The sequence below is a fragment of the Schistocerca piceifrons genome, chromosome 4 (genome assembly GCF_021461385.2).
Source record: "Schistocerca piceifrons isolate TAMUIC-IGC-003096 chromosome 4, iqSchPice1.1, whole genome shotgun sequence".
In the NCBI taxonomy this organism is placed as follows: domain Eukaryota; kingdom Metazoa; phylum Arthropoda; class Insecta; order Orthoptera; family Acrididae; genus Schistocerca; species Schistocerca piceifrons.
The window spans coordinates 126,103,257-126,119,608 of NC_060141.1; the positions used below are offsets into that span (position 1 = coordinate 126,103,257).

Sequence of the window (16,352 nt, forward strand, 5' to 3'; positions counted from 1 at the left end):
CACGCCATTATTGTCACATTATTCCACACGATAACACAGAAAAGCACAATTTGAAAAGCAAAAATAAGAGAACACATTAACATAGCACTGAAAATAATATCTAGTTAATTGCAAGCGCAGCTGCGAAATACTTGGTGCAAATCTACATGCATGCCACAACTGTTTTACTGTACAACAATGAAAGACTGCAACTGTAAAGGAGATTCTCTCTACAATTACGCGCTAGCAATAGACAATATCTACACTAATTACACAAACTACCAGAAAAAAATCAGAAGATTCCAGTGAGGTATCCTCGGCTAAGGGTCGACATATGAAACGTCCCCTTAGAAAAATTATACATGACTGTGCTTAAACTGACACACAATGTTTTTTTAGCGCAACGCAATCTGACTTTCAATAATCCCTACAAAAGAATGGCCCTGACTAACATTAACCTATACCTTTCACAAATCACTTACCTCACAAAAATCTTCGTTACTCGAACTACTGCAATACAGCGAGCGCCACTACTGCCAGCTAAATAAAAGATTCAAACTATGGAAGGCACTAACTACTGATAGGCATAGTTAGCAAATGAAAGATTTTAATAGAGAACAAACAATGTACTTACCTTAATAGTCATAATATATATATATATATATATATATATATATATATATATATATATATATATATATAAGTTCATGACATCTATTCTTACAAATGTACTGTTTCTGATGGACGCACCTCCAGATTATCCATTCTCAAAAATCCGCCATCTCACTTCCCCACATCCACCACTGCTGGCGGCTCACCTCCAACTGTGCAACGCTACGCGCTGTTATCATCCAGCTGCCCAACACTACAATGGCGAGTATTACAACAATGCCAACCAGCCACTGACTGCACACAGCACAGCCAGTGATTTTCATACAGAGCACTACGTGGAGTTACCAATAAGAAAACCTAAACAGCCTACTTAAAATGCTGACGATTGAACACAGAGTGTTTCTTGTGGAGCATGTGTTCCTCAATCGAGACAAGTTTACCTCAGCAGAAGAAGCTGCATTTGCAGCAAAGTCCCCAGGATTGAAGATGCCTATCCGCAATGCATTACGGAACATCATCACTAAGTTTCGAAAGACTGGAAGCCTTCCTAATGCTCCAAAATCAGCCAGGCCATCCACTTCCACTGGAAGCGTTCATAATGCTCCAAAATTAGGCATGCCATCCACATCCACTGGGAGCATTTATAATGCTCCAAAATCAGGCAGGCCATCTACATCCACCAGAGGTGTTCATAATGCTGCAAAATCAGGCAGGCCATCCACATCCACCAGAGGTGTTCATAATGCTTCAAAACCAGGCAGGCCATCCACATCCACCAGAAGTGTTCATAATGCATCAAAATCAGGCAGGCCAACCACATCCACCAGAGGTGTTCAAAATGCTCCAAAATCAGGCAGGCCATCTACATTCACCAGAGGTGTTCATAATGCTTCAGAATCAGACAGGCCGTCCACATCCACCGGAAGTATTCAGATTTCTCCAAAGTCAGGTATGCCACCCACATCTCCTGGAAGCGTTCATTATGTTCCAAAATCAGGCAGGCCATCTACATCCACCAGAGGCATTCATAATGCTCCAGAATTAGGCAGGCCATCCACATCCGCTGGAAGTGTTCATAATGCTCCAAAATCAGGCAGGCTATCCACATCCACCAAAAGCGTTCATAATGCGCCAAAATCAAGCACACCACCCACATCCAATGGAAGTGTTTCTAATGCTCGAAAATTAGGCACGCCACCCACATCCACTAGAAGTGTTCATAATGCTCCAAAATTAGGCATGCCATCCACATCCACTGGAAGCGTTCATAATGCTCCAAAATCAGGCAGGCCATCCACATCCACTGGAAGTGTTCATAATGCTCCAAAATCAGGCAGGCCATCCACATCCACCAGAAGCGTTCATAATGCTCCAAAATCAGGCACGCCACCCACATCCACTGGAAGTGTTCATAATTCTCGAAAATTAGGCATGCCATCCACATCCACTGGAAGTGTTCATAATGATCCAAAATCAGGCAGGCCATCCACATCCACTGGAAGCGTTCTTCGTAATGCTCCAAACCAGGCAGGCCATCCACATCCACCAGAGGTGTTCATAATGCTCAAAAATCAGGCAGGCCATCCACATCCACTGGAAGCATTCATAATGCTCCAAAATCAGGCAGGCCATCCAAATCCACATCAACATCCGAAGAGAAGGTGGTGGAGATGCAAGAGATGATGCTGCAAAGTCCAAAGAAATCGGTTAGACTACTATCTCAGCAAGGCCACGTGTCCATTGGTTCTGCTCACAAGATTCTCTGGAAGTCACTGTCCATGTATCCGTACAAAATGTCCGTCATGCATGAATTGAGAGACACCGATCGCTCGGCGCGTGTGAACTTCTGCAACCGCTTTCTGTCTTTCCTGCAGAACAATGGTGATGGAATTCTTGACACAACAGTCTTCATGGATGAGGCACAGGGAAATAGCCAGAATAGTCGTCTGTGGACTAGAGAGAATCAACATGAATTTAACGTGCCCCATTGCATGATCAAAACGTTGATGTTTGTTGCACCGTGACTCGTAAACACATCATTGGGCCGATTTTCTTTCAGGACACAATAAATGCAGAACGGTAGTGCACCTGCATTCTGGAGCCCTTCTTAGGTGAACTGAATGAGGACGAAATTGAGAATGCCTGGTTCCAACAGGATGGGGTGACTGCACATACCGCCCACAAGGTCATGAACTTTTTAAGGATTTCTTCGGTGACCGCATCATCTCTCGAGGGCTCTGGCCTCCGCGTTCACCCGACTTGACTCCACCGGATTACTTTCTGTGGGATACACTGAAGGGAAAGACCTATGAAGGCAATCCGCACACCATACAAGCAATCCGAGCTGCACTGACACGTCACATTCGGATCATGACTCCCAATGATCTGCACAACGTCTTCAAGAACATGCAGTAACGTGTGCAACTGTGTCTTCAAGTTCAAGGGAATCACTTCTGACATTTCGCCGCCGACGGTGGCCAAGCGGTTCCAGGCGCTTCAGTCCGGAACCGCGCTATTGCTACTGTCGCAGGTTCGACTCCTGCCTCTGGCATGGATGTGTGTGATGTCTTTAAGTTAGTTAGGTTTAAGTAGTTCTAAGTTCTAGGGGACCGATGACCTCTGATGTTCAGTCCCATAGTGCTCAGAGCCATTTGAACCATTTTTGAACTTCCGGCATCTCTAATAATTTCCATGACTTTAATACCGCAAGTTATGAACTGCATAGTTACTTATTCAACGCCCTGGGCTTTTTGACATATGTCAATTACGTGCAATACCTGCCAAGCAGTTAACGTTATCTGTTAAGTGTCAGATTCAGAGATGCAGTTGCCAGTTGTGTAGTTTCAGTCAGTGAGACAATCACTTGCTTTATATGGATAGATCTGTACCATATGGGACACGCACCCCCCCCCCCCCCCCACCCACCCTCAGAGAAACGTGCCAAGACGAGGGTTCTGATGAATTGAGGATGGGCTCCCCAATTACTGCCAGTGATTTTCCGAGTGATTTTGTATCGGGCTGACACTTAAAGCTTGCTGTTGAGACAGTGTTTGCAGTATGTTAAAGACCTATGTAAAGTGACTCAGTATTTAGACGTAAAGCAGTGTCTCCAACTCGGTGCCCTCTAGTTAACTGGCCCTTAATATCCTGAATACTGGTCCTTAATATCCTGAATACATCTACCACTGAGATGTGGTAGATGTCCGAACTGGTACCGCCACATATGTTCTATAGGGGCCAGGTCTGGCTGTCTTTCTGGCCACTACTTCAGCATCACGCAGATAGTTCATAGAGAAACTTGCCAAGAAAAATGGCATCACGATACAGTCGGTTGACACATAGCAAATGAGGACGCAGGATGCTGTGACGTACCGTTGTGCCGCCGGAGTTCCCTCAATCACAACCAGCGACGACCGGAAGTTATACAAGATGGTTCCCCACGCGATGATGCCAGAAGTAACGCCACTGTCCAAAACACTGAAAGAGTGGGATCTCTCCTGAAGTCAGCGCCATATTCGACGGCGGTGGCCATCCGGGATAGTACAGAACCGCGAATCATTGCTCAACATTATGTGACGTCATTCATCAGCAATCCATGCTTCCCGGTGACGACACCACTCCAAACATAGCTGCTTGTGTGACGGTGTTAAAGCAGCATACGCATGGGACAGTAATTCCTTTGTCTGGCTGCTGCTGTTCTGCTAATGGTGCCTGATGACAGAGAATATTGCAGGGGGATCGTTACTAGTTCCTGGATGGCAGACACAGATGTGAAGGGTTAATAATGTGCTTGGTGCACCATACAGCGATCCTCTCTTGCAGTTGGCAGATGTGGTGGACAGAAACACTGATAACAGGTATGCCTGCCCACGTTTTCCAATGGAGGCGAACGTGGGGCCACTGTCAGATTGGAATGCCTCACAAATCTCAACATTACACGATTCGACCAGCCATCAACTATAGACCCACAATAAGATCCCTTCCATACTTTGTCAGATTATGATAACACTGTCTCACTCGTGTGTGCAGCATCTCACTGTCGTTCACAGCAATCTCTCAACGTATGACGCTGTTCACGCCACTAATATAGCCTATCAGGTCTGGTAACGACACTAATGAATTTTGGTGGCTGCGCAACATCTTATAGAAATACTTCCTGGTGGAGCTTACATCTACTAAGTTACATTCACATCTGTGTTGAGCCATGTTGCAGCTCGCGTTGGCATCGTGTAATAGGGATAGTGGCATCTCGTTTTCTTCTTGTGTTAACTGGCGCCACTACGTTTGCTAGCGTTCTCTGTCTGCGAGTGGCAGCAGCAGCGGTTATCTATACCTAGTACCGTCGTACTATCTTTGGAAGGACGTCAAGTGTTTTCCGGGTCGGAGTGTGTTGGGGAGTTCGGTTGGGACGCAGCAGCAGTGAGGTCTGGCAGCGCGGGGACATGCTGGGACCGCTGGCAGTGCACAGGCACTGCCGGATCGAGGGGCTGTCGTGGCAAGGGCCACAGCCTCGTTGTCCACCGGACTGAGGACGTTTGAGTTGAGTGAACATTAACCCAGTAGTGAAACCTCCACTATTTTGAGATCACGCCATTTCTTTGCTTGTTGCTGCTCGCTGGGTTGCTGAGACGAAGAGCAACGAGTGGAGTGTTTGGAGTGGCGAAATTAGTTAGCTGTCCTCTGCTTCTTATTATTAATCATTGAATCCCTTGTGTTTATTGGTGAAGGTCAACCTGCGGTATTTTTCTGCCTAGTGGCCACTAACGCCCCAGTTACCTGCCCTGGAGGTTAGCAAATTTTCGCAGTAGTGTACCTTTCTTCGCCTTGCCGCTGCTGTCCGGTAAGGTGTGTAGTTAGACAGCCTCCATGATTGTGGTTCGGATATGTTGTTTCTGTTGGACTGCTTTGATCGTGGTGGTTCCTTCTGCTTCTGCATGTTCTAAACACTGGATTGTGAAGACGCAGTCCTGTCCACCAGTTCCGCCTTGCCTGGGTTATTCCATCGTTGTATTGGTTATCAGACGCTAGGTAGATTTTGCAAGAGTGTTGGTCTGCGTTTAAACTGTCACTGGTTTGAGCTGCCATCTCGTTAAGTGAATACAGCTCTTGGCTGCCTGTCTGATCGGTTAGAAAGTTGAGCGACTTTCCCAGGCCGATCCTAGGAGCACCATCTGAGGCCCATTTCTCTCTTGGTTAGATTAGATTGTGATGACTGTTTTTTTTTATTTTAAGTTTGAGTTATTACAATTAGGGCCTTCAGCCGACAAATAATTTGAATTTATGGTCAATAAAGCCTTCAGCCATGAGTCCAACTTGCTTAGGAATTTTTTTATTAGACATTGTGTCTTAACAGTAAAATTTGATAACTGTTCCTTGTTGTCAACCTTATTTGCAATTGGTTCCAAATAAAGTGTACGTGATTAAAAAAAATTTGGCAACCAACCGTTAACTGAGTAAGGCCCCATCCACACCGAATCCTACCTTTCCCTATGTTCCATGATTCATGTGTCTTCCGGGTGCTTCATTTTTTTTTTCTTTTTGTCAGAAAGTGAATTTGTTTGATATTCTCATCTGTTCAGGAGTGATTTTGTTCTGAGCTGTTCATTACCAGGACCTATTATATCTGTTTATAAGAAGATCTGTCAAACATACTCAGAGAATCACCGGTCTTCATCATTAAAAGTAAGGTCTTACGACACTGTCTGGCTGAAAGATACTAATAAGAAAGATTTTCTTTCTTCACGCACAGTAATACGTTAAAATACTACCCGTTCCCTGTAAATGGCCGTAACAAATGTGAGTGGAGTTTATGAGGTGACGTCGTCACTCCGAGTGCCGGTGTTTGAACTTTCTGTCGTAGCCGGCAGCTGAGAAGAGCGAGCCGATGGAGAATAGCGGTTGTCCGCCGGCCGCGAAAGAGGGCTCCGTGCTGGATGACGCTAGGCTGTTCGGCGTTCTCCAGGGAGGAGCTGGTTGGAATTGCGGTCGTCGTCGAGGAAGGAATAAATAGTCTCTGGAAACTTACGTGAGGCGAATGGAGGACGTGTGCGGACGTTGGCTGCGGCGGTCGGCGTTGTGGACATGCGATGACAAATGGTCAGTACGGAGGATAGGGCAGAATGACGTTGGAGATAGTTGGAGAGAAAAGTATCACTTGCTGCAGACAGTGTTCTGCTCGCTTGTGGTGAAATGTTGTGTCTGCTGTAAGCACTCTACCTTGCATACTAAATCTATAACTGTGTCTGAACATTTTGTCCTATGCGCTGTGGGTTTTATGAACTCTGTGAGTATTGATGAACCTGTCTGCTGGTGTGGTTCAAGTGTTTTGAGTTGCAGGGCTTTCTTGCCGCTGGTGTTGCGCGATACCTTTGTTTCTACATGCATGGAAAAACAGAACTTGCATTGCATTGAAAATAAAGGTGAAGCCTTTAGGATACTCGTCACTTATGCTGAAGCAGCGATTTGATGAAGTTGTCCACAAATGTGTTAACTGTTCAAATTGTTATTGCAATTTGTACTTTAATCCAGGACTTTGGTGCGAAGCCGGGTAGGGTGAAGTTAAACACTTTTACGTTGGTTACTACTGTTATAGAATTCCCCCATGGAGAGATATGATCAAGGACATCGTGCTTTTGCTTGCTCTTAGCACGTAACTTGGGTTGGGCTGTTGGGGCTTATGTGCGTGTTGTTCGCCCGATGAAAGGTTGGGTGTAATTAGCTACCTTGGCTCAGGTTGCTGTGTTTTCGACGAATGAAATTCGGGCCAAATCACTATTGTCGGCTTGCAATTTGTAACCTTTTTTCCGTCTGGCTTTGGTAACTGCATGAGAGCTGAAAATTTAAACTGTCGATTGGGTATTTATAGTGACCTTTTTTGGCATTAGTAGCCATTTGTAATAGTCTTCGGAAAAACGTGTAAAGTTGAGCTGTCAATACGTTGAAATTGCTCTAATGAAAGCTGTTGGGTACTAAATAATACGGTACAGGAGTTGAACCGTGACTGTGTGACAGGTATTGTAAAATTTTTGCAATTGATGCCTGACGTTGCTAAATTCTACTGTCTGGTGATTTCTGAGAAGGAAAACAAGTGACTGGTATTTAATTGCTATCCTGGATGTCCATTGATGTTATGTATTTTGTTTCTTATTTTTAAATTATTGGAACTGTTTCAGATTTGATGTTAGTATTAGCGTATTCTAACTGGTCTCACGCCTTCCAGGAAGGCAAGGTTGAAGGGATCCAGTGGTCCCCTTTCGTTATTTTATTGCTTTTCAGTGCTACAGAACTGTATGGCATGCGTGAGTGAATAAATGTGGGTGTGTTTCATTTTACTATACGGTGGTTTAGCCGGCCGAAGTGGCCGTGCGGTTAAAGGCGCTGCAGTCTGGAACCGCAAGACCGCTACGGTCGCAGGTTCGAATCCTGCCTCGGGCATGGATGTTTGTGATGTCCTTAGGTTAGTTAGGTTTAACTAGTTCTAAGTTCTAGGGGACAAATGACCTCAGCAGTTGAGTCCCATAGTGCTCAGAGCCATTTGAACCATTTATACGGTGGTTTGCTCTGCTGCAGAGAATCAGCGGTAGTCGCACAGAATGGCCAACCCTTGTAGTTTTCAGGTAGGCAAAGAGGTTTGCTCCTCTTGTGTGAAAGTTACCGGTGTTAGGTTGATGGCGGAAGCCTCATCTCTGGGTTTTCCGAGCCACGGGGTCGCGTGGGAGACGTTGGAGCGTGTGAGACGGTCAGTCCGCTTCCAGCTCGCCGAGGGTCCGCAGCCGAAGTCGCTTCGAAGAAGGATGAGTTGACTTAACCACTTGGCCCGTTGTCTAATAGCAAGAGGGGAGCTCTTAGCTTTTGGTCTCACGTTTCATCTTATAAATATTGGTTTGCTGGGTCACAGCAAGGAATGAAGGCTTCTGCAGACTTTCACTTTGATTCCTAATGCAAACTTGACTTCGATCCATAAGAAGAAAGTAGCACAAAGGTGTTGCATATGTTGAAGCGCCCTCGGTTCAGTTTGAATGTTTGTGTGCGTGCAACTGCGTGTGTATGCATTCTAATCTTTTCCGAATCTTGGTAATTTTTGCTTCTTTGTGAATTTTCTTTGTTTCATTATCTTATGCCCGGTGGAAACCATCTACGTGCGTTAATATTAGAGTTTGTTGACCCTCTGCCATTATCCTTTGACAATTCAAATGTGTCCTGTGTAAGATGTTAATTGTTCGCGAATGCGTGGTTTGATGTTACTAAAATGTGGCCACGGTACGTAGAAGTTGTGTCTCCGCAAACCACGTGGGCACACGAGTCTGTTGTGAACCGCATAGCGTTTCACAAGCAATTGTACTTAGTTACCAGGCAACAGCAGTCTATAGATGCATTACATCAATGTTTTAAGGAATAAATAATTTTGCCTCCAATCTTATCCAGTGTACCGATGTTACGTCTCCGTTACCTACGCCATTTACCTTGTAGTTTTCCTTGTTAGCCCATCCATAGGGTTTCCACGTGCACAGGTCCAATAATTAGTGTTCTTTTTTTTATTTAAAACAAATACTCTGGAATAGGTGTTGTTTTCAGGAATGTTGCTGCAAGCTGCACTTATGCACAGTGTTCGCGCACCCTTTACTTTATTCAGTATTTGATTCTCGGGAACAATGCCTGGTTCATAACAATAATTACATCCCATTCTTTATCAATGAATTTACAATGAATGTTCTCTTGTGAGTTTTTCTTATGAATAAATTAAGTAATTTTCCGACTCAGCGCAACCTTTTATTTGTCGTGTGGCAAGAGTTGGTGGCGACCCAATCTTTTACGTTGATTTCAATGTCAGATAGCACTTTCTTATTCAAAGTGGTCGTGGTTCTTTTAGCCATCAGAATACATTCAAAGTGCGCTTCACGCTTCTTACACAAAACGACCTTATATTCACGCTACTTATAAGGTTGTTCAAAGAAAATAAATGAAAATTGTATGAGCATATGTTCTCCTCTCAACTTAGCACCACCCACAACCACTGCAACTCTATCCTTGCTACAAAGTTCTGTTATCGTGCTTGTGTTGCTAGCAACGACAAGGGAGAATCGAGTTTGACGTTTCCATTCGAATGAGTTAGGGATTTAACGTCCTGTTGCCGATGAGTTCGTTAGAGAGTGAAATCCATCTTGTTCTGGACAAGGTGGGTAAGGAAATAGGTAGTGACTTTTCCAAACGAACCAGCCTGTCAATAGGCAGGACAGCTTTGCATGGGGTACTGGGCTTCTTTCGCGAAGGAACATGTTTCGAACACTCGCATGGCTATCCTGATGTTATTTTACGTAAATCACTTCAAGGAAATTCCGCACGTCTGCGAACGCTATGGCCAATCTACTCGCCGCTTATTCTTTCGTCCCAAGAGCTCTTCCACCTGCGCAGTTAGATTCGGTCGCGCATTATCACCGATAAAAATTAAATCAGGGCCTAATGAACTCCTGAAAAGACGAACATGGGGAAGGAGTACAGTGTCAAAATACGCTGATTGGTGAGTGTACCATATTCGAAGACGTGGAGGTCAGCAAGCCACTGCAACATAATGCCCTCCCATGACATAACATCTGGATCACCAAAACGATCACGTCCGACAGTGCTGGACTTACTCTCATATGGTGACAGGTGGGAACACGCAATGCACATTACCGAACGTTTTGGTGGTCCGGGTGCTATGGCGTGGGTAGGCGTAACGTTGCACGGGAGTCGTGGTCTCCGCTCACTCGCCGTCAAAGTTGTTGTACCACAGTACTCCTACCTCATGTGCGTCTTTCCAGGGGTGTATTGCACCCTGGCTTCATTTTTATGGATGGCAATGCTCGACCGCATCAAACTGCGCAGATGGAGCAGCTCTTGGAACGACAGGATACTTGGAGAATAGATTGGCCTAACCGTTCCCCCAGCTTAAATCCCACCGAGAACGTGTGTGATGCGCTTGAGATACGCACTGTAGCACGTCCACACGCACCAACGACCATTCTGCACTTGTGAACCGCGCTGGTGGAGGAATGGAGTGCTTTATCCCAAGAACCCCTTACCAACCCTGTGGCCAGTATGGGAGGACATTGCAGAGCATACATAGCAGTCCGTGGTGTTCAGACACCTTTTATAATATCAATGGGATCGTAATCAATCACTGTGATATCAGTGTAATTATTGTCTTCGAATAACAGTGGGATTTCTCAGTGGTTAGCACACTGGACTCGCATTCGGGAGGACGGCGGTTGAAACCCGTCTCCGGTTGTCCGTGATTTCCCTAAATCGTTTGAGGTGAATTCCGGGACGGATCCTTTCAAAGGGCACGTCCGTTTCCCTTCCCCATCCTTCCCTAATCCGAGATTCTGCTCCGTCTCCAATGATCTCGTTGTCGACGGGACGTTACACACTAATCTCCTCCTCCTCCTTAACAGTGGCATTTCTGTTGGTCTCGTTGCGTATTTATTCCAATTACCTTCTGTACTACACTGTAGCAGTTCTTTCTATGTGTGGACCAAGTTTCATAGAGGTATTTTACTTGGAATTGACACATTTTGTGAAAGTTAACTTTCGTCGATAAATTTTGAATACCTGTGTACATCGATATCGATCATTATGGAAGTGCATGACGAAGAGTACTGCTCAATGTACCACATTTTAGTGCCTCTTCTCGGTACATTCGCATATCGAGAACGGAAGAATCCTTTCTTAAATGCCTCTAATCTTGTCCTCGCGATTTCTACAGGGACGATACACACCGTTGGGTGGCTTGTGGAGTATAAATGTAGATGTAGACTATATTTCTAAGTTCCAAATTCTCGAAACTTTGCGACAGGGCTTTCGCAGAATAGTAGACTTCTATTTTCAAGACTCTCAGCCATGTTGTGGCTCGCGTTGGTGCCGTTGGTAAGTTGCCATCGTGTAATAGGGATAGTGGCGTCTCGTTTCCTTCCTGTGTTTACTGCCACCAGCACGTTTGCTAGCGTTGTCTGTCTGTGAGTGGCAGCAGCAGCGGTTATCGATATCTAGTACGGCGGTACTATCTTTGGAGGGACGTCAACTGTTTTCTGGGACGGCTGTTTCGGGAGTTCGGTTGGGACGGAACAGAAGTGAGGTCCGGCAGCGCGAGGACATGCCAGGACCGCTGGCAGCACGCAGGCACTGCTGGATTGAGGATCTGTAGTTGCGAGGGCCACAACCTCGTTGTCCACCGGACCCAGGACGTTTGAGTTGAGTGAACATTAACCCAGTACTGAAACCTCCACTATTTTGAGATCACGCCATTTGTTCACGCCTTGCTGCTCACAGGGTCGCTGAGACGAACAGCAACGATTGGAGTGTTTGTGGTTGGCGAAATTAATTAGCCATCCTCCACTTCTTATTATTAATCATTGAATTCTTTCTGCTATTATTGGTGGAGCTCAACCAGCGATATTTTTCTGCCTAGTGGCCACTAACGCCCCAGTTAGCTGCCCTGGAGCTTAGCGTATTTTCGCGGTAGAGTACCTTTCCTCGCCTTGCCGCTGCTGTCCGGTAAGGCGTGTAGTTCCACAGCGTCCTTGGTTGTGGTTCCGAAATTTTGTTCTTTTGGACTACCTTGGTCCTAGTGGTTCCTTCTGCTTCTGGATGTTCTAAACATTGGATTCTGAAGATGCAGTGCTGTCCGCTGGTTCTGCCTTAACTGGGTTATTCCATCGTTGTGATGGTTACCAGACGTTAGGTAGATTTTGCAAGAATGTTCGTCTGCATTTAAACTGTCACTAGTTTGAGTTGCCGTCTGGTTAAGTGAATAGAACTCTTGGCTGCCTGTCTCATCGGTTACAAATTTGAGCAACTTTTCCCGGCCGATCCTTGGAGCACTGTCTGGGGCCCACTTCTCTCGTAGTTTTTTTAAAATATTTTAGTATCTCTTGGAGAAGTTAAATGTTCTTAAGAATTTGCTATCCAGGCCTTCAACCATTAAACTGTTTTTGAGTTATTACTATTGGGGCCTTCAGCCAACTAATAACTTTAATTTCTGGTCTATAAGTCTTTTTGCTGTGAGTCCAACTTGCTTAGGAATTTTTTTATTAGACATTGTGTCTTAACAGTAAGATTTGATAATTGTTCCTTATTGTCAACTTCATTTGCAATTGGTTCCAAATAAAGTGTACGTGATTAAAAGAAACAGTAACCAACACTAACTGAGTAAGGCTCCGTCCACAGCGAATTTTGCCTTTCCCTAAGTCCCATGTATCACTCTAACTGTTACCCAGCGAGGTGGCGCAGTGGTTAGACACTGGACTCGCATTCGGAAGGACGACGGTTCAATCCCGCGTCCGGCCATCCTGATTTAGGTTTTCCGTGATTTCCCTAAATCGCTCCAGGCAAATGCCGGGATGGTTCCTTTGAAAGGGCACGGCCGACTTCCTTCCCTAATCCGATGAGACCGATGACCTCGCTGTCTGATCTCCTTCCCCAAAGAACCCAACCCCCACTCTAACTGTTCAGGTTTTTCAGCATTTCCGTAATGCTCTCGCGTGGATAAAAAAAAAAACTTGCCACATTTCGTACTGTCTTTCTTTGTAGATGTGCAATATCCGCCGTTAGTTCTATTTCGCGTAGGTCTCATATGCTCGACTAGTATCCTGGCACTGGTCGCATGAGTGATCAGTGAGCAGTGTACATTGTAGACTGCATTTTCTAGTATCTTATCAGTGAACGGAAGTCTGCTACCTACAATCCATACTACTTAAGTTATATGACCATTCCACTTCACATCTCTAGAAACTGTTAGAGCCAGGCATTTGTATGACGTGAGTAATTGCAAAAATTTACCACTATCTGCGACATTAGCGACTATTACAGCTTCATCTGCCATTAGTTCAGATATTTCAGAAATTCCGAGACGGTCTCCTGTCTCAAAGAGTTGTGTGATCTGAAGTGTCGTCCTTTTTTATGTCCAGTATCCCCTGCTCGTCCTGTTTGGTGTGCGAGCCGTACATTCGAGCAATTTTCTACGACGGTTCACGCGAGTGTTTTGTAAGCAAGCTCCTTTGTAAAGTGACTGCATTGTCCTAGTGTCTTACTAACGAACTGCTATCACATTATTTTCAAGCGAGTGGGTCTTTAGGATGTCTCATATCCCCACAAATTGCTACAGCCAGGTATTTATACGATTTGGCGGATTCCAAATGTAATGATAACTTTATCGTTACCGACCATTATGCAAGCATTTTTCGTGAATGTCACACACAGGGACTACAGGTTGCATGTGAATAACAACCTGATTGCGTTGTTGCCTGAGTAATTTGTACGTAGAAGATAAATTAACGATAGTAGCACAAAAAAGAGCTTTTATGTTACTAAAGAAACATTATGAAGATCGAGAAACTCCAAAATCAGAATAAATGACCAATCTGCGAAAAGAATACAAGAATACAGATATTTAGTTATAAATATCCATGAAAAACAGAACTATCTGGCACACGTAGAAATCCTTTGTCAGATCCTGCAGAGCCTGAACCAAAGGCCAGCATTTAGACAAAGAAGCTTTCAGCTTCCTTTAAGTGCAATAAGAACGTATAACAACGCAGTCTTAGCAGCTTTTGTGGGCTACCGGTCGAGCGCATGGTCTCATAGAGTTAGAAAGGTGACGATGGCACAGGCTCTTCGGCGAACACAGAGAAGTGTACCACTACGCCTGACAGGTGCGTACAGAACAGTGATCGTCAAAATTTTTTCTCGAGAGCCAATAGTGACATTGTGGGCTGGCACCTTGGGCCACATGTGTGTTATTAATTGGAAACCTACATAAATTAGTGACTTACGAGCCCATAATAGACTAGCTATAGTAAGGGCGCGATAAGGTGGCCGCTGGCTCCTTATTACTGAGCATTAAAAGGCAGCGCCACGCGGAACATCTCTTGCCGACTGTTCTCTGTGTCGTATTGCTACCACTCTGAGCGACCCCAAAGCTGTGATACTGACGATGTGTTGTTGTCCTGTCTGTGTAATCGGACTATTAATTGATTAATAAGAGTAACTGTTCGGAAAGCGATAGCTGGGTGGTCAGCGTGACGGATTGCCGTCCTACGGGTCCGAGCTCGATTCCCTGCTGGGTCGGGAATTTTCTCCGCTCGGGACTGGGTGTTGTGTTGTCTTCATCATTTCATCCCTATCCGGCGCACAGGTTGCCCAATGAGGCGTCGAATGTAATAAGACCTGCACTAAGGCGGCCGAATCTGACCCGTAAGGGGCCTCCTGGCCAATGACGCCAAACGTTCATTTCCATTTCGGAAAGTAAGGTCCAGTCCGTCCCGAAACGAAAACCACCATGAAAATCAAAAATTTTTTAGTAGCAACTGTTAGCTACATCTTCCAGCTACTTCTCTACATAGTGGCCGCTCCTACTTTGACATTTGTCGTAGCGTTGTACCAACTTTCCAATACCCTCGTCATAGAAGGAAGCCACCTAAACTTTTCACAAACTCTCTAAGTTGGTCTACAGTTCGCTGTCTTTGCCAAAAAGTTGTCTTCATAGCCAGCTATTCATGTGAGCAGAGATGAAAATGAGACAGCCACGTTCGGGCTGTATGGTGAGTCACCAAACACTTTCTATCGGAAACGCTGCGGGAGCTTTATCATTGGCCCTGCAGTGTGCGGCCGAGAATTGTCACGAAGAAGGATATGCATGACAGTTATGCTGTGTCTGCTGCATGACGTCACGCGAAATCTCTCAAAGGGACTCATACTTGGCGGGAGACACTACTTACCTAGGCAACTTCACGTACTCACTGTGCGCTCTGAACTGTAAGAAGCTACGTGACGCGATCGACAGGCGTACTAGAGACACTGCCCAGTACCACTGTGCAAAGCTTCGTCGGGTTTTCACTGTGGCTTCCTTTTCGCGCCTGATCGGACCTTACTTTCTCAATAGCCCTCGTATTACAACAGCTTTAATTTAATTTCATAACCCATGTTATAAACATGAACCGCGTTTCCAGACGATCGTCTCTACAATGCGCATTCTCGAATCCGTGTTACTTCTTTGTAAGAATTTATATCAAAGTAGCTGCTGGTACGTTCGCGCACGCCCGTGAGTTGTCAGTACTGGAAGAGAAACAACTAAACTTTCCCTCTCTCTCACCCTCTAATCCCGCAGGATCTGTGCCTCTTACCCCTGTACTCTGAGGTAAGGTGGCAACTCTATTTAGTTCAAGGCCATATGACCCAACATCAACTAAAATTAAGCACGTTGTAGGGAAGCAGCCTACTCACGCCGTAATAAATTCACATCAGTCTTTCCATTGTGTGCCAGCCAGTCCACTGTAACTAGCTCTGACGTCATAAATGTTGCGCAATACTTTAAAAATCAAGTAAATAACCTGAAACGTTTCTAGCATGTCAGGAGTAATACTAAATCAATATGTGCTGAATATCAGTTCAATAACTTTAACCATTTTAGAAATTTGGATGTTTTTCTGTAAAAATCACTGGCACAATAGAAAAGAGCTAGAAACTTAAAAATTTATATTTAGATTCCTTTTTCATAATAATTTAGTAGAAACAGTATTCTGGATGTCGCAAATTAAAATTTTAGTTGAAATTCATGATTTTCTGGTTTTTGTCTTAAAAATTAAGGAAGCAAGATAGATTAAGTAGGCGAATAAATAAGGCTAGGATGTTTAAATTTAAGTAGAAGGGAGAGCCGCTATAATCATAAATATGTGAGAAGTTTCAACTGAATAACTATAAAACTATAGCGATAGTGTATCTCCAAA

General features: G+C 44.8%; 1 protein-coding gene across 1 annotated transcript; it reads left to right on the top strand.

The window, feature by feature from the left end:
- The first annotated feature begins 966 nt into the window (after positions 1-966).
- LOC124795660 (mucin-5AC-like) lies at positions 967-2,274 on the top strand. The gene has a single exon (XM_047259734.1). It carries the CDS (start codon positions 967-969, stop codon positions 2,272-2,274), a length of 1,308 nt encoding a protein of 435 aa, XP_047115690.1.
- The last annotated feature ends 14,078 nt before the right edge of the window (positions 2,275-16,352 follow it).